The sequence below is a fragment of the Haemaphysalis longicornis genome, unplaced genomic scaffold (genome assembly GCF_048455015.1).
Source record: "Haemaphysalis longicornis isolate Haplotype H1 unplaced genomic scaffold, Haemaphysalis longicornis Haplotype H1 scaffold_1, whole genome shotgun sequence".
NCBI classification, from domain to species: Eukaryota; Metazoa; Arthropoda; class Arachnida; order Ixodida; family Ixodidae; genus Haemaphysalis; species Haemaphysalis longicornis.
Window position 1 is genome coordinate 247,612,488 of NW_027526203.1, and position 25,757 is coordinate 247,638,244.

A 25,757-nucleotide genomic window follows, 5' to 3' on the forward strand; every position below is an offset into this window, starting at 1 on the left:
CAAATGAGGCCAATATTGGACGCGGAAGTGCAAGTGGTCAATAATTTATAATATATCTTTTTTTTCTGTGGTAAATGCAATAGGAATGACAAATGTAAGGCAAGTGCTCCTTTCGCGCTATTTTTTCTGTGAGTAAAAATATTTTCAAGTAAAAAGAGTTTTGCTAACTCCAACACGTTCGCAAGCGCCTGAATAGGTTTAGGTTTCTAATCATTTTTTTTTTTTGCATTGAGAAAAATGGGGGATATTACTGCCTATGCGGTTAGTTTAAACACTTAATTTAACATTTAAACACTTAAACATTTAAACACTTAAAACCCCGGGCGAACGCATCCCTGCGCCCGGCGGATCGCCCTGCAAGTCGCCGGAGAAGCGCGAGCTTCACGGGACAGGTTCCCCAACCTCCGTCACAGGCCGCTCGGAACTTGTTACGGCGACTCTCCGCCAGGTGCAAACGTCGTCTGCTCGGAGGTACTTTGAACGGCGGTACCTAGCGCTCTCTGTGATTACGAAGCTAAGGATTTCGCCATGGTGATTTTAAGAGCATAGACTACTTATTTGGACAAAAAAAAATTTTGAGTGCAGTTTGCCTTTAAGCTCCCGCCCGCCAATACCCCCCTGCTTGCTCGAGTCTTTTCAGCAAGTGGTTGGGCCTGCCATGGGCTGTTTACCTTTGCACATCAAGCAGCTTGGGTTAAGAAGTAAAGGTTGGGACGAGGCAGCGAAGTGGTGTAAAGGGTGGGAAAAACGCCAGTTGATCCCCTCCAGCGTTCGTCGTGTGAAGTGGACCGTGTTCACCCGGCGTTGTATAATCTGGGTTTTTAATCGGAGGTGATCCGTCGTGGGAAGAGGATCATCATAAGACCGTGGGATGTATAATCAGGGTTCCACTGTATTGAGATACATTCAAATTGAACAACGGAGTGTGTGGCTTTCAGTAAATGGTGTGCATCTTGGCGACAAGCCACATATGCACAGTAGGAATAAGTTACGAGACTTCGTGTCCAACCTTAGTGTGTAAAAACAATCGTTTGGCCTGTCCCTGAAGCCTTGATTAAGTCACTGCCATGTTTTGTGCTCGTCCACACTACCTTTAGCTAACTGTGCCACTTAGACAAGTGAGCAGTGTCACTTGCACAAGCTAACTCATGAACATTTTGGGAGAATTTTTTTCATGCTCTAGGCCCAAAATTAAAGAAAAAAAAAAGGAATACTGTCATGCGCTGTTATCACTCTAAGCAGTGAAGTTAGGGAATGGCGGCATCAACAGGCACCAAACGTTACGGTGGGACAAATCAAGATTCCCACATGCTGAACAATGGTCTTTCTATACCAAGGTTGGGCACAAACTCTTGTAACTTATTCCAACTGCACATACTCGGGATGTTGCCAGGATGCACAGCATGTACTGAAAGCCATGCACTCTGTTGGTATTTCAATGTATCTTGGTAGTACATAGTACAGCCACATAGTGTGGCCACAGTATGCAACAGAGCCATAATGCACTGACTAACTCACCCAAGTGACTGCACTAATGGCATTCAGAGGGCAAAATTTAAAATGTCTTAAATGCACTGGAAGACAAATAAACCATTTCTATGAAAAAACAGTGGCGTCTCTATCATCTGGATGAATTGGGGGGAAATGCAAGTGTATTGTTGGGTTGAAGCTTAAAAGGCGTAATGATCCCCCCCGATAGTCTTTTTTTTGTACCGCTTCTCATGTATAACCATCAGCGCCTAACACATCCAGCATCCCCTTCATGTAGCTCAGTCGGGATGGAAGAGGCTGCCTCATTAATCGCAGTGGTTGACAATCCCCCTGGCTCTAATTCAGGGGGCGCCTCTGTTCATGAGTCCAATTCCCGGGGGGGGGGTTGTATGTGGAGGACAATCCCCCCGCTAATGGGAATTCGCTCCCCGAGGATGTGTCCGCAATCGGACAAAAATTACATGCCCCATCTGCCCCTGTTTGGGGTAGTGGCAGGGGTCAACATGAGCGCAGTGCAATGCTCACGCCTCGCCCTGGGAGCTCGTCCATCTTTACCAGCAAAACTCCAACACCAGAATCTTGATATGAAGTCTCACTTGCAGGTGAAAACTTTGTTAACTCATGAATTTCTCTTGATCAACTTACCTACATTTCAGCAGTCTAAATAATGTTACGGGTGTTTAGAAGATTTCCCGTAGTTCCCGTAAATACAAAAAAACATCCGATTGAGCTACCATATGGTAGTGTCTCCTCGAGTGGCAAATGCATGGGGAGTGGAGCCATACATTTTGGTTCTGGCTGGGTAATGCATCGTTCAGGCATTTTCCCAGCAGTGATGAGCACTGTGTCAGGTACATCTGCAGGTGCACTTTACAATGCATACATGAATTCCCCATTTATATAGTTTCTATTGCTGACTCGACAAATCGTCACATAACATATTAACCCAAAGCAGACATGCCCCCAATTCTAGTATGCTTCCATGATGGGGGGAAAAAAACAAAAAACTACAAGCCCTACTTCTAACAGGCATTTGATTCCTCCAAGCAAAAAAAAATGAGCAATTCCATATTTTCAGGTGGGCACAAGCTGTTCGTTCACCCGAATGGTATCACTGTCTCTCTGGGACAACTTCTTGTTACTCTCAAACCAAACCATAACATTGCGTCTTCGAAGCCATCCAGGGCATTGGGAATTCCCCATTTCTCAAATGCCTTCACAACCACAGTTGACAGAATCCAAGGCCAATGTTTGGCCACCCACCTGGCAGTTTCCTCGATTGAGCTTCACCACTTGCCACTCTCTTCCATGGGTAGAATAATGCTACACATAGAGCTATTAGTATAGCAGACACAGCGCGTATTTGTGGCTGCTGCTTCCATTCCCGGGCAAGATAAAGATAGACAACTCACAAAACAGTGGCAGCACCGCACCCGATTGCAAAAAACTCCTGTGACAGAGAAAGCGACGAGAAAAGCGTACTAGCATGGTTGCCAACAACAAGTGAGCTGCCACCACCGCATATATCTAATTCTAACGTGCATGCAGTTTTAAGACATATGTTTCCTGGAAGAATGTGCACATTAGAATTTGGTTGTCTCCGCGTCATAACAGCTTGTGGTTCTGAGCCCCGCATAGGCCGTTCTGTAGTTACTGTGTGGGCTAACATACGGGATAGCAGAGGACCCCGGCTAGCTTCGCTAGAGAAAGTGCTACGCACCGTACACTAGCCCCTGCAGAATCCGAAGACTCGCGCATGGGTTCGGGTACTCACATGCGGTAGACAGGCTCCGGTTATCCAAAGTGAGGCTTTATTGCCTGGCAGATACAGGGCATATACCAGACAACACGTCTATCCCTTGCGGGGAGACAGTGGCTCCGTTCGCTCGCTCAAGCCACGGTACTCGGACCTCGATATCCGTAATCATGGCTGCGGGAGCAGGGGAGGCATCCCTTGCATCCGATCAGGGCAGAATCTCTCAGCAGAGTCCCGTGGAACCAACTGGGTTCACCGCCATCGGGGCATTCGGAGTAGGCACTGCCGAGCCAACCGATTCCGACCAAGTCGCCCAGTCGACTCCCCGGCGGAATGCGCGTGCGTCCTGCAGGTCAGCTCGGGGGGGAGAGGAGGTCTTCCCCTGGTCGGGGAGAGGGTGGCGCGAAGGAAGGAGACAAACTGGTCCTCCTTCCCTCGCGCACACGTTCGCGGCGAGCCGGTTCGGCGTGTCGCATGGGGTCACAAAGAGGTCACGACTCATGTGACGCGCCGGCTACCCAAAATGGCGGCTATCAGCTCGCGAAAACATGTGCAGGCGAGGCGTAGAGAAACAAGGGTCCCCACAACTGGAACCGTCACATATGCTGCTAGTGAGCAGCTGTTTCACTGTTGACTTGTAGTTCTTACCACCATCCTGGAGCAGTGAAACCTGCGTGACGTTTATCGGCATGTAGAGAGGTGCCCCTTTCCAAGGCAGCCTTATAATTATCTTGGATGATCGAGTCAGAAAACCCCTGTTTTATGGTCATTGGTACATAGTGACCCAGTACGCGTAGTAAATTTTATTATGTAACCAGTTTTTCAGTGCAAAGGTCCTCGTAGGAAAGAGGGCCTGAGGTTGAATTTTCCCTGTAAAAAGGTTAGAGTTCTTAGGCTTCATCTGAGCCTGAGCAGAGGATCAGAAGTAGCAGTGAAAGGAAAAAAGCTTAATACAAAGCACAGTAAAAAAAAAGGGGGGGGGGGGGGGGGGTGTTTTTGTTAGTGGGTGTATCCTCCTGTGGTCTTTCTGGGTGTTTTTTCTGAGTAAGCTTATGAAAACTACTGCTATGGAACAGTATGTTTGTGAGTTGCCAATTTCAGCTCAGCTATGCTGCCTTTGTCCTGCAGTGACCTGAGTAGGCTGCTGCTGCTGATGATAATTTCAGGATGTCCTGGCGCGTGTTTATTTCACCGTGTCACAACCCCCGTTGTCACTTATACCCCTGTCAAACGTGCCTATTTAAGTGCACTTACACGGAGTGCACTTGGATAAAATGTCATTCGGGAGCAGCTAAACGGCAAACGCGAATGACACTTTACAAGGAACGCACTTTAAGCTGAGTGTGGTCCCCAAACACACTTTACCGGGGCCAGCTCGCCGAGTGAGTAATCTCGTGAACAGAAGTCCGAAAATCGGAAAAATTAACGTAAAACCGCGAGCGTTTAGATGATAATAAGTAACGTTAAAAGTTAATTATAGATATATTGCTTATTTACCCTTACAAAAATTGAAGCAGCGACGAAAAATAAGAAAATAACCTCTCTCTCAACAACGTGCCAGCGCCGCCTGGTGGGTGTTTTGCTCCATGGCAGCCGTTCTCTGCGGCGCTCTCGTAGGTGGTTTCTTGTGGCCCTGTGATTGTGTTCGTGTTTCAGCCTATTTCCGTTGTATTCAACGCTTTCAGATAATTTCCCCCGAACAATAATGCAGCTGTCATTCACTGCGCAGTGAATAACAGTGAAGATAAAAGCGCCGGTGTTCAGCCGCCGTCCCGACTCTGTTTTTGTGGTCTTGTGCGATGCGCCGATTGCGAGTTTAAACAATTCAAACACAACGAATTGTTTACAATATTCCTCACGTGATAAAGAGGGGGGATTTCAAGTAATTTTGCGTAATATTTACGACGGCTATCGTCACTGACATCACGGCCAAGGGCACTTTATTTCGTCGTTTAGCAGCGCGCAGCCTAAGTGTCACTTGGGAAGCCCGAGTGCACTCGGCGGAAGTGCACTTAAATAGGCACGTTTGACAGGGGTATTAGAGCCCCGTTGTCACTTTGAGCCCCGTTGTCATTTAAGGAGGTGGGATGAGCAATTATTTGTTAGGTCAGACAGCCTGTGCAGTGAGGATGTGTGTTGAGGTTGTGGGAATGCGGAAACAGTTCAGGGGAAGACAGAGTTATTAAAATAAAACAAGACCTTTTTAAATACAACTCTAGTATCATTATGAACGGAAATGCAAGAACAAAAGCATTCTCATCAATACCATCGCTTCCTCAAAAAAGTTGATAGAAGCCGGAAAGCTTTCTCACATCAAAAGTGCGTCAAAACTTTTGCTAAAAGTGCATCCAGCCTGCGCTGAAAGTGCATCCAGTCGATCGTCAAGCCTCCAAAGACCAAAATCGCAAGTGAAGAAAGAACTCATGCGAGGATTTTTTGCACACTAAGTAAACGCATCCACAAGCGATCGAAATGTATACTGATACGTAGTTTGTATGAGATACAAATATACTATTGTACTTCTTCATGATCTATATGTGTGTAGACCTTAATGCAAAAACTGGCGCCCTCTTGCGGAAACTGCGTGCGCTTCCACCATGTTGGGAGATCCGGATCTCCGGATACCGCTGTGTACATGATAGCCCGGGGTTAGCGACGTGCACGTTGGCATTTAACGTTGTCCAAGATGCCCAAATACTGCCGTGTAACTTGCTGTGCACAAAGATGATACGAGGACGACCACGGAAATAGCCTACACATCTTTTTTTTATTTCTCAATTGAAGCATGACTCGAGCACTGCATGAAGTCGCTTGCTGGTGTCGACTTCCCTTCGCGCATCGATATTATAGCTAGATCGCATGAATAGTCACGAAACGAATAATATGTGCAGGAATAAAAAGGTTCCCAAAGTGAGCTATTTTCTAGCCCTGTATTTGCCGCAAAGCACTCTTCCCTGCTGGTAGTTAAGACGCACTGAATCGGTAAGCTCGTACTTTATCGTGCGGTTAGAGTTTTGAGTCGGCCGTTCGTGCTTTGCGCGCCCGCGTTTTCTTTTTATAATGGACGTTCGGTAGGCTTTGATGGAAGTACTACGCATACTTTCGTTTGCCAAACGTTACAGGAAATAAAGGATCCGCGAGAGAGTTGCAACCTTCACGTAGCGCCATGAGTAGCGCAAGTAACGTACGTGGTAATTCTGTGTATCGGTCATTTACCACTCGTTGCCTGCTGTTCGACCGTAGCCTATTTTCCCAAGATCAAATTTTTCGAGCGGAATTTTCTAAGTGGTAGTGTGCACCCAGTTTTGTTGTCCACGGCGCGAGCAAAGGACGCTCAGCGGTCACCGCGAGGCATGAGCTCACGAGTGCTCTGCATTTTCTCGCTCGTTAAGGTGTTCACAGTTTGTTTTTTTTTTTTTCTAAAGTCTTTGCTTGTGCTGGGGACGCTCGGCGGTCGCCGCGAGACATGCGCTCACTGGCGCTCGTCAATTTATTGGTAATTTAATTATTCATTGGCAATTTATTGGCAATGTTTAATGCGTTACACGCCACACACGTTACGCGCAACACATTACGGCCAGCTACAACAGCTCCGCTGTTAAAGAATGCCAGGTATGCAATTTATTTTGTTAAGTGTTTTTTGTTTCTTTTGCAGGTTTCCTCTGCGTCCCAGAGGATCCCTAGCGTATAGCTATATCGCGAGGTCCCCCCCTTCCCCATTTCAACCTCAGGACAGCCCGCAAGTTTCGAAGCGTTTCAGGAATGAACTCCTGAAAAACCCGCAGGATGCGAACCAACACGAATGTACTTTCAATGTTTGCGTTCTCAAAGCCAAAAAAAAAAAGAAGAAACGCGACAGCCTCCAACAGCTTCCCTGCCGGTGCCTCCCTGACTGCTTTTTCGATGCATAATGCGTATTTACGAAGTCACCCGCAAATGTGGGTAACAGAGAAAGGTCCACAGATCACTCGTTGCTCATTTTGCTGCGCTTAAATCTGAGCACAAAAGGATCGCCAAGCCGAGAAAGCCCCTCACACGCTCCGTACCAAGCGATCCCGCGACTGCCATCCCCCAACATGGCGTCGCGTGCTCGTTTCGTTTTTCTTCCGGTAGATGGCGGCACTTTTGCATAAGGTCTATTGTCTTACTTAGAACCGTTCCTTTTTCGCAATTTTCAAGTAACCGTTTTGACACAACGGAAGCCTGGTTTCACGCACGTGCCGTGTGTCGGGAGATCTTATCAGAGCTTTCAGGTCGACCAAGCAATCTATGGGGAAATGCATTAGTGTTTTGACAGAACGCCATTGGTACCACTAAGAAAGCTTTCGCTTTTTCCCAAAATTAACCTGCCCCGACTACCCCCACCTCCCATCCACATAGATGCCCGTGCCATTTTATGCTATAGTGTGGCGCACTAAAAGCTTGGCTTTTCACCTGACGAAGTCATTAGCTGACTGTACGACATTGCGGCAAATGCTTTAGCTTCCACATTGTTGCATAATTGTGATAGCTGGTTTGAGTGTTACGCTGAAAGAAGCCACCAGTGCGTAAACTACTTGCAGCCCTGCAATTTGCGCCGTGTGAGTGGAATTTTTTTCCCTAGCATCTCTAACATGTTGCCCCTGCTGCAGCTGGACACCCTGAAGCCTCAGCTGCTCCCAGCTCCACCCCTCAGCTCATACATGGACAGCGAGGCACTGCTGCACAACATTCAGCGAATTGTCCAGGCAAGGCATCTTCCACACCTCCTCCCCGTGTGGGCTCTGCGCAGGCATGCCTGTGTGTGCTGTTCTTCAACGCAAAGCCACTTCTTCTGGGCGTGTCAAAGGGTCCCAGATGGTGTGAGCCAAGGCTGCTTCGAGCACCTTAGCTACAACCTTTGGGAGTGTGCCCCTCACTTGTGGTTACTTTTGGGTGCACGTTAACTTCGTCAGTAATTCTGGCCTCTTGGCATAAGTATGGACCAATAAACCCCTAGAGGAAAACAAAAAAAATTGCTGTTATTTGGCAGCCGTTGAGGTGGGTCTAACATAGTTTATAGAGGTTATAAGAAAGTACTGGATTAACCATTGGCAGCAGAATTCCTAGCTGGGGCTCTTTCCGTGCCCCCCTTCATTCGTTAAAGGACTACTGACAGAAAATTTCCAAGCTAAGTATGTAAATAGCTTCCTCAGCATGGGGAAGACGTAACAGAAACTAATGAATTAACAAGGCCATAAATAATTATTTTACTATGCATTCGTCTGTCTAATCTGCCATTCTTTAAGCTGGCAGGCACCAATACAGTAAAACCTTGTTACAAGAGACACCCAAGGGACCTGGGAAACGAGTCTCTTCTAACCAAGGTCTCTTGTATGCAATGTTGCTAACGTGGTGAACATTGGAAAACCAACCAAACTGCTTTCGCTCAAATGTCTCTTATAACCAAGTGTCTCTTGTAGCAGTGTCTTTTGTAATGAGGTTTTACTGTAGCAGTGCAAAAAGAAGTGCAACACAAAAATTTTGTGCCACTGCTTCTTAACTCTTTCGGGACCGCCCGAAAAAGTGATGAAAAAGTGAGGTCTCGCTACAAATTTTTTATTACATAAAGCAAAGGCACCATCCTACCTTAGCATATACCAAAATGCAGCTAATTATATGTTCTTTGACATACAATACCAAGTTTTGCTTCAACACTGACGATAGAACAATGAAAAAATCTTAAAGTAAGAACTTTGTAAAAAAACTACAAAAAAAGATAGAAAAAAAGCGTAAATATAAAAATATTAAAAAAGAATAAAATTATTTCAGGATATACAAAATCTAACACAATGCTTTGTTTCTTCATCGGGAAAGTTTGATGTGGCTAGGTGTAACTGGTTTTTTCTTTTGTGCGTGATCTCTTTGGCGCTAGAGCCATGGCTACGTCGTCGCCCAGGCACACGCCGGGCTTTCGTCTCGGCGAAAACTTGATCCCTTTCTGAGATGGTGGCAGGAGATCACCACCATAGGTAGTTAACACCCTAGCGAACAAATATAAACCAGCCAGAACATATTTCAAGCGCACATACCTACTCCAGAGACAATTGAAACCGAAACCAACACCCACCTTTGAGCGCGATTTGATGTTCCAGGATGATCGACACCTGTATCCTCACTCGAGCTGAAATCCGATCTCTAAAGCCGCATTCCGACTCTTCACTGCCACTCTCATCGTTAAAATCCACAGTAGAAGGCGAAGATATGCGAGACGAGATGAGGCGGATTTCTTATCGCGCTCGCGCGAGTATGACGCCATGTTTGTTTACATTCGAAACCACTGCCCGTCAGAATAAAATATCTGATGTGTTGCCACCTGGCGATAAAAAAAGAAACTTCACAAAAGAGAAAACTATAGTTTTCAAACTATCTCCTAGATGTCGCTAGGTGTTCCATCGAGCGAAAATTTGTATTCTGCAGGCTCATGAAACCATCGATCATATGTGATCGATGGCCTATGGAGTGGTCCCGAAAGAGTTAAAGTAAGCTGTCAGAATCACTTAACCCTTTGAGGGTCAAATTTTTTCGCCAAATGCGATCCCCCAGGGTCGATTTTTTTATTGCTGATTTAAATTCTTCGGATGAATCTATTTCGAGAAAAAAATATCGTAATTTTTTTAGAGTGACCATAAAGTGACAAAAATCGTTTGTGTTGTTACATATATGTTTATTCATGAGTAACACAAGAAAAATTCTAAATAAAAACGAGAGAGTAACAAGCCGGCACCTTTTGAGTGAATCGAAATCAGATAGACATCAGTTTTGCGGGCACAAAAAGCGGGAAGCGCCCGGACGACGATACCGAAACCAGCCGCTGCGCGCGCACGGACGCGCGCGGCTGGATGCGGGAGCGATAGACGAATCACCGCTCATAAAATACAAAAAAAAAAGGAGAAAAGAGCCTCATCAGTTTCGCAGGCGACCTTGGTCTGTGGCAGGCGCAAGAAGCAAGAGGTGCCCGGGCGCCCGGTGGGTGATACCCAGCGCGCCCCCTTGCTAGCAGATGCACAAGTGGTGGCCGGCGCGCCGCTGAAGTAAATCATAAAAAAATAAAAAGAAGAGCCATCGGCGCAAGGAAAAAATTTTGACGTATTTCTGAAGTGTGGCAGCACATGCCAAGCAAGAGAGGATGGCAAAAAAGGTGGGCTTTTTAAAGATACAAGCAATGCCGTGCATGTACGTCATTGACCATTTTGAAGGTGTTTGCCGATGCCGTACATGTACGGCCATGACCCTCAAAGGGTTAATGGAAAACTTGGGAGAGGTTGACAGTGGCAATAGTATTCAAGGTTTTGGATTTCACTTACGATAGAAGCTAGTTGTGGGGAATTTTATTTGGGGAACCTGAGGGATCTTGGGAAAGAAGCGCAACTGTATCAAGGAAATATCTTCCCATTTAGCTTTCATAGTGCATGTTCATGTTTATTGGAGGCATTGAAATGACTGACTAATCTACCTGCGTTAATAGATGACAGTTCTGGAGCATTACGTGACAGAAAGCATGAAAAGAGGTTATGCACTATGTAAGATCTTTTCATCCCGTCCAGAAACATCACATTGTTGCAGCCAATCCTGAGAAAATACCCATACGTATGGGCTACTAGGTAATGCTGGAAGTTCTGAGCTTTACACATTTCTTGTTCTCCTATTATTAGCTTAGGTGGGTGCATTGTTTTTGTTCATTTGTTTTTTTTTTAATTATGTCAGATCTCAGTTGCTTTGTTAATTTAAATTCTAAAGAAATCATTTTGCTACTTGTAAAAAGCGCAATTTTACTGCTAAATAAACACCAAATTGAGAGCTGCTCTTTTTAACCTGGACAATTTGTCCTTTGTGCCACACGGCAGGGTTGAGACCAGGCCTGACTCGAATGGAAATGTCACTTTCAAGCCTAGATCAAAAGTTCATCTTTCATTATGTAATGTTTCCTTCATTATGGATTATAAGCCAAGGGAGTAAGTGTTGCGCATGTACATGCATTATGCCCTGTATAAGGGCTCTTGAAACTTTAGTTAAAAGTTAGAAGCAAGATTGGGGCAAGAAAAATCTGCCACATTGTGAATCACCCGATATTGTTTCCTTCTAATCAGGAGAATATCAAGCTCAAGGAGGAAAACGGGGATAAGAACAGCAAGATTCAGGCCCTGAATGAGAAGATCTGTGACCTGTTGCAGCGGAATCAAAGGTTAGTTGTAGGAACAATTTGTGGAAAAGTGTTTGGGGATGTTGGGCATGCAAAACAGGTCTTGGAAAAGAAGCTGTGGCAATGAAGAGCTGGTAAACTGTCTGTTTGGGGTATCCTTTTAAAAATTTGCCTTTTTTTTTACAGGCATGCTGGTGCGGACTGCAAACTAACTACAGTTAAACCTCGATATAATGAAGTCGTACTTGCGGGCGAAAATTTCGTTAAATCGAGAATTTCGTAAAATCGAGGTTTCGATTTTACAGGTAATTTAACCAGTTATTGAGGTTTCAAAACCTTGCCCATCGCTCAGAAGCAACTGCTATGTAGTTGCCTCTCCACTTAAACCGAAATTTGTACTAAAACTGGCCGTGAAAATTGTGTGAATTAAGAGCTTCAACACTTAGGCAATGGAATTCGGATAGCAGACAGTAGCTCGTGTCGTCGTAAAACCGGTGCTTTTTCCGCAACGCCTCATTAAATATGATAGCAGACTAGGTTTCCACTTTTTCTTTTTTTCATTTCGATCACTAGTAAACGGCGCTGTTAGTCAGTTGAACCCGCGTCCATGCCCCGTGAACTTCACCCCGGCGAGGTGCTGGTTCAAAGTTACGCCTCTTTTCGTCCGTTCAGTGGTAGGCTTAGGCGCGGCGTTGAGGGGTGCGGCAGGGCAACAGCGGAAGGGCGCTATAAAGCTTTCGAAAGACTTTTTTCATGCACAAAGGCTCTGCAGTATGGGCGCGTGATGCAACCACGACACTCGAGATAAAGCCATGATTGAGAGTTGAGCGGAGTACACACGGACCGCTTCACTTTGTGGAGCAGCGCCTACGTGCTCCTGCTGAAGCGGAAAGCTTACATTAAATATCTGCTGGCCAAATTTGATTAAGCAATTACTTTTATGCCCGCTGAGCCCTAAAGAAACCGATTTCTCTGCATCGCAGCTGTCTAATGAACACGTTTTGACCACGTTCAGAGAGCAATTTATTGCCACCAGCACTCGATGTTCAAGCCGTAGTAAAGAAGTCTGTAAGCAGTGCTTGGCGTTTCTTGACCAGGGTGGGCTTTCAGGGTGTCTAGCGACCGGGAAAACCGGGAAAACCGGGAAAAGTCAGGGAATTTTGAGCCACCGGGAAAAGTCAGGAAATTGTCAGGGAATTTTTGAATCAAGTAGTACCAGTCAGGGAAAACCACTTTGGGGCCAGCCCACACAGTTTTAGAATAGGGGAAACCAGTGTTGGAGGCCCCCAAGAAGTTACCGAACACAACACGTTCGCGCGCGACGAAAGCGTGAACCGCATGAAACGCTTTTTGGTTTTTCTGCAAGGGAAAACGCGGCACGTACGCCCGAGGCGCGCTGATGCCGCCGCACAAACCACCCGCACGGTGCGTGCCCGTGCCGAGCGGTAGGCGTTGGCAACATGGCGGCAGCACCGGCCGCGGAGTCGTGCGGTAGCTCCAACGGCCGCTTCTAACCGCTCTTTAAAATGCTACTCAAGGCACAAACGCACTTGCTTGTGCAGGAAAGGAGCCACCGCAGGCACGAAATCGTCGACGCGGCCGTGAAAATACCGCGCACGAATCGCGTGCAGAAACTCGCCGTGCGGTTCACGCAGCTGGCTTAGGTTGCTGGGTGCATTTGCGGCAGAGGGGCGTCTAGGTGGTGCCCAAATCGCACGCAAAACGGGCTTTTTTTTAGCGAATTTTAAAAGGCAGTGCTTTTTGGGAGCTAATCTTGAAAGAACTTCCTTATGACATCAGGAGCCAGAATTACATAATCAAAAAGGAACATGGTTTAGCGCGAACCCAGTGAACCGCATGGGGTGTTTTCTGCTCGCGAAAACGCGCCGCGCACGTCACAGGCGCGCTGACGCTGCCGCGGAACTAGAGTTCCTTTATATATAGCTATGTATATAGCTTATATATATAGCTATATAGAGGAACTCTGCGCGGAACTGCCCGCACGCTGCGCGGGGTGCTGCCGGCGGCGGCAACATGGCGGCGGCTTCGACCGCGAAGTGGTGACGGGAGTTCGAGCGACCGCTTCTAAGCGCTCTCTATAATGCCGCACAAGGCACGCACGAAGTTGCTTGTGAGGTAAAAGAGCTTATAATGTGGGAGAAAACGGTACAATAAAACATCATCCGCGCCGCTACTGAAAGGGTTCATGCAATACCTGCCGGCGTGGTAAGCCTTAACATCTCTGGCGGAGCCAGCCGGCTGCCTCGAGAGCTTCAAAACTGCCGCCATGAGGCGCGCGGCTCCCCATTGGCGCAAGTCGTCAGGCTCCTCCCACTGCCGCGCGCAACGCGCGTCATTTTCTGAGCGAGGCAGAAGCTGCCGCGCGCGCGAATCGTCGACGCGGGCGTCAAAAAATCGCACGCGCAACGCACCATGCGGTTCACGTTGCATGTCAAACCAGGACAATCGAGAAAAGAAGCAAAAGGTGCTTGCTGAAGCGCAACTTGAAGCTTCTATCCCGCAAGATGAAATAAACTATCTGAAGCCGTAACTGAAGGCAAGCAAACCTCAAACAACAAACTGAAATTAATCAAAGTGGATTTTGAGAATTAGGGCACTTGCAACAAATGTGTTTTTTCGTATGATAGAATGTGTTTTCTCTACGCTTTTTATATGCTTCACGGACCGTTTCCACAAAATGGCGCGTGTTGTATTGGTCAGGGAATTTCAACTAAAATGGTCATGGAAAACCTGGAAAAGTCAGGGAAATTGAATTGGGCAATTTGCTAGACACCCTGGCTTTACGTGACGCTCGTATGCTGACAGCACTAACAAGGCTTGCTCTTAAACATTCGCGTGCGCCTGCGTGCCTCCGCAGAACGTCGATGGCATCCATCACTTCAGTGGCTTTCGGTTTCACTGACACTTCCTCAGGCTCTTGTTCGGAAGACTTTTCTTTCCCTTGGAGTGCTCATGCTGCTTATGAGACTCGTCTAATGATGGACGAACAAAATATTAATGTGGTTATTAGCGAGCACAACCTAGAGCAGCAGCACCGTGAGCAAGGACGCGTAGAAAAAAACTTGAAGTAGGCTTCGGCCTTCGGCAGCCTAAGCATCATGGAGGGCGCTGGCGTAGGCAACGATGGAGACGTCAAAATGGGGGCCGCACTATTAAACCGTCCATGACCGCTAGCGGTTTTTGAGCAGCTTCTTTCATCGCTTTTAATTGTTGTCAACCGCATAATTCACCGCTTTTCTTTCATTTTAGCCTTTTAAGAGTTATTGTGAGTACTGAATGTTTTCAGTGTAGGCTCTGAGAGGCAAAATAAAACGTGCCTCGATTGGAATTTCGTTCTTCCTTTCTCGCCATGACTTCGTTAGATCGAAAGCGCCGCACGAAATTACTTCGTAAAATCGAGATAAAAATACATGGATTTAGCAAAATTTTGATAGAAAACTTGAAAAAATTCGTTGTATCACGATTTTTGTTAAATCGAGGTTCGTTATATCGAGGTTCAACTGTAGTTTGATTTTTTGTGGGTATTGAACCAGTGTAACTTGTCATTGGTGGTATTGATACTACCTCCCATGACCAGTATAGCTCTGGTGTAAAGTTAAAGGGTTAAGCTTTGTAGGTACTTTTGATACCGATATTGCTGATTTCATTGCTGAACATTTTACTGTTTCGTGTTTTCATGGAATCCCTGGTGGCCAGTGTAAATTCTTGGGTTCTTGTTGCAGGCTCATGGAGGAGAGTAACACAATATTTGAACAGAGGAGTGACTCCTTGCACAGCTCTGCAGTCCACTCCCAGACACGTCTCCTGGCCTTGGAAGCAGAAAAGGCAAGGCCTTCAAAGAGTAACGTATTCATAGGAACTCCCTCCATTTCGTTATCTTGGCAGTGTTCTCTCAACTGAAATGTTTGTCATTATAGCTTTTTCCGTAAGCATTAAAGCGCCATAGCTGTTTTCTTTGCTAACATTACATGTCACTCGAGTGTATGTTTGGGCACGCAAAACTCTTTATTCAAGATATTTCATTCCTTCAATTTTATGGCATAAACTTGTTTTTTGTTGAAGGCTGGAATGCTTGTGCTCTTCGAATGCTGGAGTCCACAATTAGCTCTGGCTGATTGCTGAAAACTTGCATAATGGTCAGTGCATGCTTTGTAACTATGTTTTTCTTCTGACTATACGATGAGCTGTCAATATGATACGACAAGCTTCAATACAATGAGCTCTTCATCCTAATGGTAACAGGAAAAAAAAAAGCTTTCACAGTTTTTTGCACACTGATTTTGAATATCTAGCTGAAATTGTTAAGTTTAGTTAACGGGATTTTTCTGGTCAAAAGCCTGCCCTTCTCTGTGCCTCAGTGGCATTTTATTATTTATGTACTGTATGCGCAAACAGTGCTAAAAGGTGCAGAAGTATCATTCTCATATGCTGTAGGCGTATTGCTGAAAGAGTGACTCTGTATCCGGTAAATATAGAAAAAAAAAAAAAATGTGGCACTGTTTTGTTTGTTGGCTTTTACACCAGCACCTCTCTGCACCATCTAAATCCTAGTTGTCCTTCTGGGTACATCTGCGCTTTTTCTGTTGCTTTTATCGTTGTGCTTGTGGCTTTGCATGATTTCTGCTTTCACAATATAGCAGAACGTCATTAAAGTAAAAAAAGCCAGAACCATACAGTAGCTTTTCTTCACCACCTCAGAGGAACATTGTAGCTGGAAAAGCTGGTAAAAATATCTGTTAAGACTTCATAAAATGTAGCCAAAGTGAACTGTCTTTTGGTGAAGGTCAAATAGCTTTTTAGTTACGTTAGACGACGGCTTTAACAGTATTTGAGATTGAATTGTCTGCTTAGTTTGTTTTCACCAAATTTAAACAATAACTGTGAGTGGGAAGAATGCTGCATGCTCACTGCCTGATCCTATATTCTTCCAGCACCACTACAATTCACCCCGCCGCGGTGGCTCAGTGGCTAAGGCATTGTGCTGTGTAGCCCAAGGATGTGGGCTTGATTCCCAACCATGGCGGCCTCTTTTCTGATGGAGGCAAAAAGCGAAATGCCCATGTTCGAAATTTCACGCACGTTAAAAAACGCCCGTGCGTGCGAGATTTCGGCGCACGTTAAAGATCACCAGGTGGTCAAAATTAATCCGGAGCCCTCCACTACGGCGCACCTCATCGCTTGCGTTGCGTCGGCACGTTAAACCCTACAATCGATCAAAAATCCGGGTAGTCATTCATCCGGAGCCCTCCACTACGCCGCACCTCATAACCTATTAAACCTCCATGATCACCACTACAATTTATCCACAATTTCACTTTACAGTGTTTTCTTTTTAACCCTTTCACCGCCCCTCCCGAGATAACTTTGCAACCACACGTGTCCACCCCTTCTTGCCACACCCGAGTATGCTCGTGCTGCCTCTTGACCTAACTCCCTGCCACTCCCGAGTCAACTCGTGTGAGAAAAATCATTGTGGGCATGTCGTGCCATCTGGTGAAAAATCACGTAAGTGCGCAGATCGTGTTGGATAAATTTTAGGCAACAGGTGGAGCGCATGTTTGCACAAAACAAACATGAAGTTGCACAGAACAAACATGAAAAAAATACCCGGCAAGGAGTTAGGACCAGACAAAAAAAAAACTCGGCAGTGAAAGGGTTAACGAAGGCATTCTGAGACTCAAACTGGCTGCAAGAGCAACCATAGTTGATGCCAGGCTATGCAACCAGATAGCTAAAAAGTGCCCCCCGTAAATTACGCAGCAGTCCTCGAGCAAATGAGTAAAGCTTCCTTCAAAATTCACGAGGTTTTGTTAACGATGCTTTAGCTGGGTAATTCGCTAGTTTGGGGCTGAGCCCAGCATTGTCCAATTTCAGATATACTTTCGTAATTACTAATATTGTGTTCTTGGTTCCTTTATCTTATCAGAATATTTAGCTCTTTGATCAAAGCACTTTTGTTTGTGTATTGTGCCACTTGTGTTGTGGGTACTGTGAAAATACCTAGTTTCGGAAGCTGTTTGGTGTGCATACTTGCTAAGGGGTCAAGATTTGGGTTAGTTCTAAACCTTCTTTGCTTTCCCATTTAAGACTCGTGATCGACGTGCACTGTATTTCAGAGGGGGCTGGAGCCACATAAGCCTCTCTCTCACCCCTGTTTAGTTCACATATCCTGTATGTGATCTGTCTAAATTTTGTTTCCAACCAGTCTGGGTGGAGTGCTCGTTGAACAGCTCTGCCTGTTATTGGTATGTGCACAGTGCTTCATATTTATGCCCAATAGAGCTTAAGAATGCGGCCTTTCGGCTTTCCACTGGTTCACAGGCATAGCTGTTGCCCTGTAGTTTTACGCCACTCTGGGAGGGCTGGTGGAATGACTCGGAAGGTCCCCCCTCCTTGTCCCAGCATGAAGCTGTGCGGTGACTCTACCTTCTCTGTCCCACCCCAGATGCAAGTGGCCGAGCGCCTGGAGCAGGCCCTGTCCGAGCTGTCCTCCCTCAAGGCTGAGCTCGCCGAGAGGCAGCAGGTGGAGTCCCAGGCGAGCAGGGAGCTTGGGGAGCTGCGCACAAGGTTTGAGGGTGAGTGGGCTGCTGCTCTCTCCGGGGCATCATCAAAGACCAGGACAGCCTGGCCATCTCTCTCTACCGATTGAGCACTTCCTTGCTGGGCAAAGCTGGTGCCTGCCAACCGCTGGGACCCCTAGGGGATATGTTTGCTGCATCGGCAATTTAAGCTGCTGGAGTGGCGAAATTTATTTTTTGCGGAGGTCATGCGAGGAGACTCCTCACAGAGTCAACACTTTAAAAAATGAATAGACGAGGAAGTTCGAACTACTTACAAGAATGGATGGTGAGCCTGAAACCATCCTCTACAAGACACTCTGTCTTTTTGGCATTCCGGGTAGCATTTCAAGGTGCTATAAACTTTGCAGGTTCAGTCACAAGTGACTGAGCTTAGATAACATACATGCTGAACACGTCTGAAAACACGCAACTCTCTCTCCCACCTCCTCTGTAGAGGATGCTTGACTTAATGTTAATTGCTGTTGTCCATCACCATACTCTAAAGTTTTATCCTGCTTTCCCAGCATTTTTTACCCTTCCACGGTTGTGAGTTTTTATTGCAGAGTAAGACATGTGGCTGGCTCTAGCAAAAAACCTGTTAACACTTGCGCATATGTATAATCATGGACAAATGAAATGCAAACATGTAACTATAAACTGGAACGCACAAATAGCGCAATATCTTTCCATGGAAGTAAAATTGTTGCATGGCTCTTTAACAGTAACAAAGGTCTTGGAAAAGTGACTTTCTAAATAATACCACAACCGCACCTCAAGGAGCTCTGCGAAATGTATTCTTAGATTTTGGGTGTTTTGGTTCATATTTTCATATTCGCATTTCATTTTTCCATGACTGTACATGACGAAGTTCATCCACCGCCACTTTATTCTGTTCCTTGCAGACCCTCCAGAGGGGCGTTATGGCCGAATCAAAAATATTAGTCTACTGGAGTGTTTTCTTATGAAGCTCACTCATGCCACTGGCTAGCAGATTCTTGAGGAGACCTCAAACTCTGCTCCTAATGCTAAGCAGTATTGGGGTATGTCAAGGAGGGTGGACGAATACGGTCCTTTATACTATTAGTACCGTATTTACTCGCATAATGAACTCACTTGCATAATGAACCCTCCCCCCCACTTTTCTTGTTGGGAATTTACTTTCTAGTCACTTTGCATAAAAAATAGGGGCGTGCGAATATCAAATTTTTCGAATACGAATCGAATACGAATATCTAGCTTCGAGTATCAAATCGAATATCGAATAACGTGGGTTTCGATAGTTCTTTGTGGATTTCAATGAAAATTCGCACAGCAACTGGAAATGCTTTCGTGATAACACATTTAAAATGTGAATGTAATATTTAAAAAACTTTTTCATCTATAAAAGTTTCTTTCTGTACACCTTGTACCGAGCTTGAGCGACCTATAAAACATGGTAGAAAACTTGTTTGTTCTTTGCATTTCCAAATGAATGGACGAGGGCGTGACAGTCCTTTATTGTTTTATTACAACAAATTTTTTTTTTAGTTTTCAGTTTTTTAGATGTGAATGTACAACAGGCATTGAGACCATGAACCACTATTTGAAAAAGAATTCCCAAAAAGTAAACCTGAAAATCTAAGAGTGTCAAGACCTGAACTGTTCATCAAGGAATGTAACGCAAAGAATGAAATCAAAATAGACCTAGCGGCCACAAAAAAAAATCACTGGAACAAGCGATGCAGGTGGCAAAAAAAAATGTTTTGAGAAAACGGCTTCCGAAGTTGCCACATAGATTTCATTCATCAGACGTCGCTGGGATCAACGTTACTAGAATAAACTCAGTTTCGGAGCTCCGCATCTTCGCCAGCGGAGGAGGGTGGGCCAAACGGCGGTCGCGAGAACTAGCGGCGCTGCAGTCAAGTCTTGCGCTACTCTCGGGGCGTCGTCTGCTACTGCGGCGGCGGCGGCGTGCCGCGGTGGGCCGCCGCGGAGTTGCTCGCGGCGGCTTTCTAGTAGTGCTATGGCCAAACTTAAACATTTATCATCCTTGCAGTCGACAAACTTCAAAATTCGTCATCCTTCCAGCTGACACCCCGCATCACATTTGCGCACTGTTTACGTAGGTATGCATACGGTCGTCTGTATGCATTGACTTGCGTGCGTTGCTCTTTGGTTGGCTGATTCGACGGTGGGCCTATATTTGAGCTGTGCAGATTGCATGTAATTTCCATATACGGGAGTTTCTTAGCAAGTGAGCATTTTCAGCGTAGTTCCGATAACTACTGAGCTGTCTTATCTCGACCAAAAATGACCCAACACGTTTGTAAGATAGTGACTTTATATTTATTTTACTTTATATTATATTTTATATTTTATAATTTATTTCACACACCTTTTGTTCGTTGCCTCGCCGTAAAAACTCGAAAATCCACTGCTTTGAAGGCAGCGTGACAGTTGACAACTTATTTGACAGTTGACAACTCTGAGTCACGGCAGCGTTGCTAATAACCGCTTGCCTTTCGTCTTGCGGCGGCTCCTCCGCCGAAGAACTAAGCACTGGACTTTTGCGGGACACCGTGCTTTTTTGGGCTGATTTGCGCCTTGATCCCGAAAGTTTCGGCTTCGATATATGGGGTGGAAGTGCTGGGAACAAACGCGGAATGGCACAGGGCGCGAGCTCCCACTTTCCGCGTGCTATCAAAATTTCTTGTCCGGCAACAACATGATGGTAGTGCTTTACAATGCCGTCATCTTCAAAATGAATGTCACAGACTTTGCATTTCGCAGTTAGCCTTTTATCTTTGCGATGTAAAGCTTGCTCCCACCTTTTGAATTCCGTAGGGTCATTTGGTGGCCCGAAGAAGTGGCGTGAAGTGGAGTAGCCATTGCAGTAGCCGCTCTTGCACCCCGGCGCAAAGCAAGTCGGCATGCCGAACCGTGGATGAATCTCTTGCTCCTCACTACGCTTTGTACATGACATACGTGTCTTCGTGCAAGCTCCTTCGCATGGCCGAAAACAGTTCCAAAAATGACCGACGAGCAAAGCGTACACACTCGCTGCCAACGTTACTAGTAATGTTGGTCGCTGCAAAGCACGTGCACTCGCACCGACGAGCTTAATGAAAACCTTCTGGAGTGAAGGAGGCGCCCGCTGTTGACGCCGACGCTCACCAGGAAAAACAACACGTGTTTTGCCTGGCTTCTGGCAAAACACGTGAGGGTGGTCGTACCGACCCGCATGGCGGTACAACAGTTTTTGTGAACCTCATCAGTGGGAGGTCCCGTTAACCAGGTTACGGTGTATAGTTCCTCTGCTCATTTTTTTATGTGCGCCGGGCTGGTCTCACCTTCTGCGGCCTTTTGAATTAACCCCGGGTGAATAAAAATCATATACCCATTTGTTGCTTCCACCGATTACCTGACTTTTGGAATGTTTCAAGCGAATACGCATTACGCCTGCGAACGGCTGAATGCATATTGGATCATATTTAATCGCGTACGGCTAATATGAAATTGCTTAAACAACTGCCTTATGCAGCTCCTTTGGAAGGTAGTAGGGTTGTTATTTTTTGACACCCCTTTCCTTTTACGCAACCAAAAAAAGCTTTCAGGTGGTTATGAGACATCTTGTGCGTGAACAAATTCTGCAGCTTCCCTGTTTCCACAAGCCTGTCAAAAGTTGCCATGACACTTTTCATACGTATGGGGAGTCCTAAAAATACGGTTTCTTGAGGCCCTCAATTGCTGATTTTCCTTGTGCATTCTGAATTCCTGTTATGTACAATTCAGCCTTTAAAAAAGTCCTCATTGAATCCTCATTCGCCTTTCGCAGAGGTGCCTTGTACGATCAGGTGGAGGGATTTCTTGAGTTAAAAACATCAAAAAGGCGGTCAAAGATCCTTATGAACTTAGGCGTAGAATCCGCACCTTTAAATTGTGGATTAAAGCTTTAACGTGATTTCGCAAAAGTCGAGTGCATCTGCGAGAGATGAACTGAGCGTCAGAACTGTAGCGAACTTTCATCTTCGGTGATCTAATGTCTTCTATGCACCACAAACAGCGCTGAGGCCGGAGGAGGTGCGACGAGCCCGGCGCATATAAAAGTTGAGAATAAGAACTCTACATCGGAAGCTGGTTAACGGAACCTCGCACTGACGAGATTCACAAAAACTGTCATGTTGCTGCACAGGCATTAAGGCGCGGCTTTTACAAACGTGTTGGGTCATTTTTCGTGGAGATAAGACAGCTCAGTACTTATCGAAGCTACGCTGGAAATGCTCACTTGCTAAGAAACTCCCGTATATGGAAGTTAAACACAATCTACACAGCTCAAATATAGGCCCACCATCGATTCTTAGCCAGCCAATGAGCCACACATGCAAGTCAATGCGCATACAGACGATCATATGCATATCTACTCAAACAGTGCACAAATGGGATGCGGTAATGCCGACTGGAAGGATGAAGATGTTTAAGCTTGTCGACCGGGAAGATGATATATGCTTAAGTTTAGCAATAGCAGTACTAGAAAGCCGCCGCGGTACGTCGGGGCGGCGGCCCGCCGCAGACAGCTGCTGCGGCGGCCCGCCGCAGTAGCAGACGACGCGCCGAGAGTAGCGCAAGACTCGACTACAGTGCCACTAGTTCTCGCGCCCGCCACGCGGCCCGCCTCTCCGGCGGAGCTTTCAAACTGAGTTTATTCTAGTAACGTTGGCTGGGATTGTACCCATTCGTGTCCTTTTGAATATGGGCTTCTGGAATGCCTTGCCTTGAAGTTGGAGTGCCTTTTGCCGCCTTTTTCTTTTTTGAAAAACATTATTTTCAGCTTCTTTGTGAAGAGTACATAGCCTAGTCTGCGGACCAAAGAGGGGAAAGATAGCTTTCAATGCAAAGTAGGTTAGCTGGTTGCCTGTATTGCATTGGAGAACTTTAATTTGTAGTGTTGTCACTGTGGCACCAAGTGAAGCACTCTTTTTTTTACTTAAATTTGAAAATTGAGTTTCGACTTTAATGTTTTATAACGTTGCCTGGAGCAGCAACGTTGTACCCGTACGTGCAGGTGTTCATTGCCAAAAGTTTACATACCACAAGGATGCAAATGAGCTACTTTGACGCTTGGCATACTATTCTGCATAACTCTAACTTAAATGCATGCACAATGTTTTAGTACTCTTGAAATTCAGGACACCCAATATTCCTCGAAGCACAACCATTATGCACTATAAATGTATGCGTTTGTATTTATAATTTCCCTAAAAATACAATTTGTTAAATGCTACGAAAGTAACGTAGATTTCTAACGCCGTCAACACGTTTTTATTCCTAACTCGTGCCTGTTTGCATGATTACTCGAAGTGCATGGGATACGTTGGGCAAGAAAGCTATATGGCTCGCCCGCATCGCGGCGCTCGTATACCACAACATGTCATACTTTGATTGTCCCTAGCATTGCCACTCAGGTCGCTCTTAAGATTAAATCTAACGTCACAGGCATTAATTACAGCTACTGGCGTTCAATCGCATCCGGTTGCGCATTCAGGCGATGCTCCAAAGCGCAGTGGCTACGCCGTGCGGCCCGCAGCTTTTGAGACGTCGGCCCTTTCTTTCCCAAGGCTAGGGAGCCTACTGTCAACCTTAGCCATAACTAAGCGTGTTAGCATCGCAAATCAGGCTAAAAGTTCGCAAACCGCTATCACAAGCGCGCACACTGCGTTTCACCATCCGGGATAAAGTCACGTGCACCCCGAAGCGTTCGATGACCTTCGCCTTTGGAGCCACGCAACTTCCCGTAATCTTGCTTGTGATCTCAGGCATTCCCATCGCGATAATGTCCGTGTTGAATACCACAGCAGATAAAATGACTGAATGGAAACTTGGCCAAGAGAAGCAGGGAAAATGATCTCAGAAAAGGGAACTACGCAGTTGAGGCGGCCGCCATCTTGCATTGCCGCAGCGACCCCCATATCAGGAGGGCCGGAAGGCCAATTTTTCTGCCGTGCGCGCGTTCGGGAATGAACGAAGATAAAAGAGACGGCCGGGACTGGAAAGAACATGAGTATAAAACAGAGTATGAAACTCCATGTGCTAGGCCGATCCAATGGTACCAAAATGGCCGCGCCCGGTGGCACCGTTGCGGAGATACAGCGCTACGAGGATTGCCAAATTTTTTTCCTTTTGCGCTGACATTTTGTCACTGCTGCTGCCAAAAGTATTTTTGAAGCCACTTTGCGGAGTTTCCGGCGGGAAAGCTTTGCAAATGCAGAGGATAGCAAACATCGAAGCCAAATGTGTGGCTTTCAGAAAAACGATGTTTTGGTCATTCTTCCAAAGTTGAAAGCTGCGTTCCAGCACTCTTATTAAAAAAGGTCGTAAAAAGGTAGTAACGGCCGTATTTACTAACTCCTTACGAACCTTACTACCCCGCGGTTTTGTACGTAGGCTGTGCGACTAATAACAACTGCATGGTTAGTAAATTAACTGAGTGTAGGATGTAGTATGCACTAGATTAAGGTCGTGCTTATATCTAGGTTGTGCATGGCCAGTTAGTAAACTCGTGTAGCTCAGAAGAGTGCTATCGCTGGGACTTCACTAGTGGGGGTAGTGGTGCTTACTGCCTGCTTCGGTTATTAATTCTGACAAGTGCTACATTTACTACCTCCAGTTACTAAGTACCTAGTGTATACTGGGACAAGTAACTTGTTAGTATTCCATTAGTGAATGCCCCGACCTTTTTTTTAAGAGTGCTCCTTCAACTAATCAATCCAAATATTCGATAATAGCCAATTATTCGAACCCTTTCAAATATTCGAAATGTTTCGAATACTTAGTTTTCGAAGCGAATATGAATAAAACATATGGAATATTCGAGTAATATTCAAAAGTTTCGAATATTCGCACACCCCTAATAAAAAATGCAGTGGGAATATATTTTTATCTTGGCATGGTTGCTGATGCCGTAGACGATCACTGTAATTTGATACAGCACGCGCAGACATTCTAAAAATGCATTCCAACAAAAAAATCTCAGCAGTAGCCAGAAATGTGAGCATTGATTTCGTGGCTCAATATTTAAAAATTGCGTGCTTGCAGATCGTCGCCTGCTGAATGCAAAACAAACCTGCTTGTGCCATAAAAACGTTGTGGCATGTGAACAAAGCACAAAACGCACTCCGCACTACTTCCCTGCCCTTTGCTGTCCCTACCGGTTGCGGCGGCGTGCGAACAAAGCACTAAACGTACTCTGCACTCCTCTGCTCTTGCTCCGTGGTTTTGCTGTTCAGTTGTGTTCCAACCTTTTCTTGTGCTCCTGGTGCGTGGCATATGATGGGCCAGTACATGAGCCACTCAGCTGGTTTTAAACTGAAGGTGGTGTAGCATGCATTGATGCACATGTAGGTAAATTGCATGGCTGGGCGGTTGGGCGGTGAACAGGGATCACCATGTCTTTCATGGGCCCAAAGAAGGAAAGTTTCCCCGTGTCGGAAAAGAAATTTTGGAGTGCCTTGATGACACAGAAGACGGGGCCGACAACAAATTTGAAGCTGCAAGTGACTTCAGTGAGGAGGACAGCTCCATAGCGAGTAGGCGGGCCACTAGCATGTTGGGAATTAGAAAGAAATTTTATTACATAATTAGCTACGTGTTCTTTTACGAAAATGGTAAGGTTCTGACAGCGCTTCTCCTAGGAACTTTATTCTATGAAATTTCAATTTTTTTAGAATCTGTTGCAGTTTTTTCCCGCATAATGAACCCTCCCCCCAAATTCATGCCTAATTTTCTGGAAAAA

The 25,757-nt window shown here is 45.8% G+C and overlaps 1 protein-coding gene and 1 non-coding gene across 3 annotated transcripts in view; one reads left to right on the top strand and one right to left on the bottom strand.

Annotated features, from left to right (window-relative positions):
• LOC144143621 (FK506-binding protein 15-like) overlaps window positions 1-25,757 on the top strand; it is a 204,991-nt gene that overhangs the window by 67,082 nt on the left and 112,152 nt on the right. For both annotated transcript variants that reach the window (XM_077675464.1, XM_077675465.1), the window contains exons 15-18: window positions 7,879-7,974; window positions 11,356-11,450; window positions 15,152-15,254; window positions 17,875-18,004. In XM_077675464.1, the coding sequence (XP_077531590.1) occupies window positions 7,879-7,974; window positions 11,356-11,450; window positions 15,152-15,254; window positions 17,875-18,004 (424 nt within the window). The remainder of the gene's footprint in view (window positions 1-7,878; window positions 7,975-11,355; window positions 11,451-15,151; window positions 15,255-17,874; window positions 18,005-25,757) is intronic.
• On the bottom strand, window positions 1,912-2,072 carry LOC144156388 (U1 spliceosomal RNA). Its single transcript, XR_013319771.1, has one exon. It is a non-coding gene; the product is annotated as a U1 spliceosomal RNA (small nuclear RNA).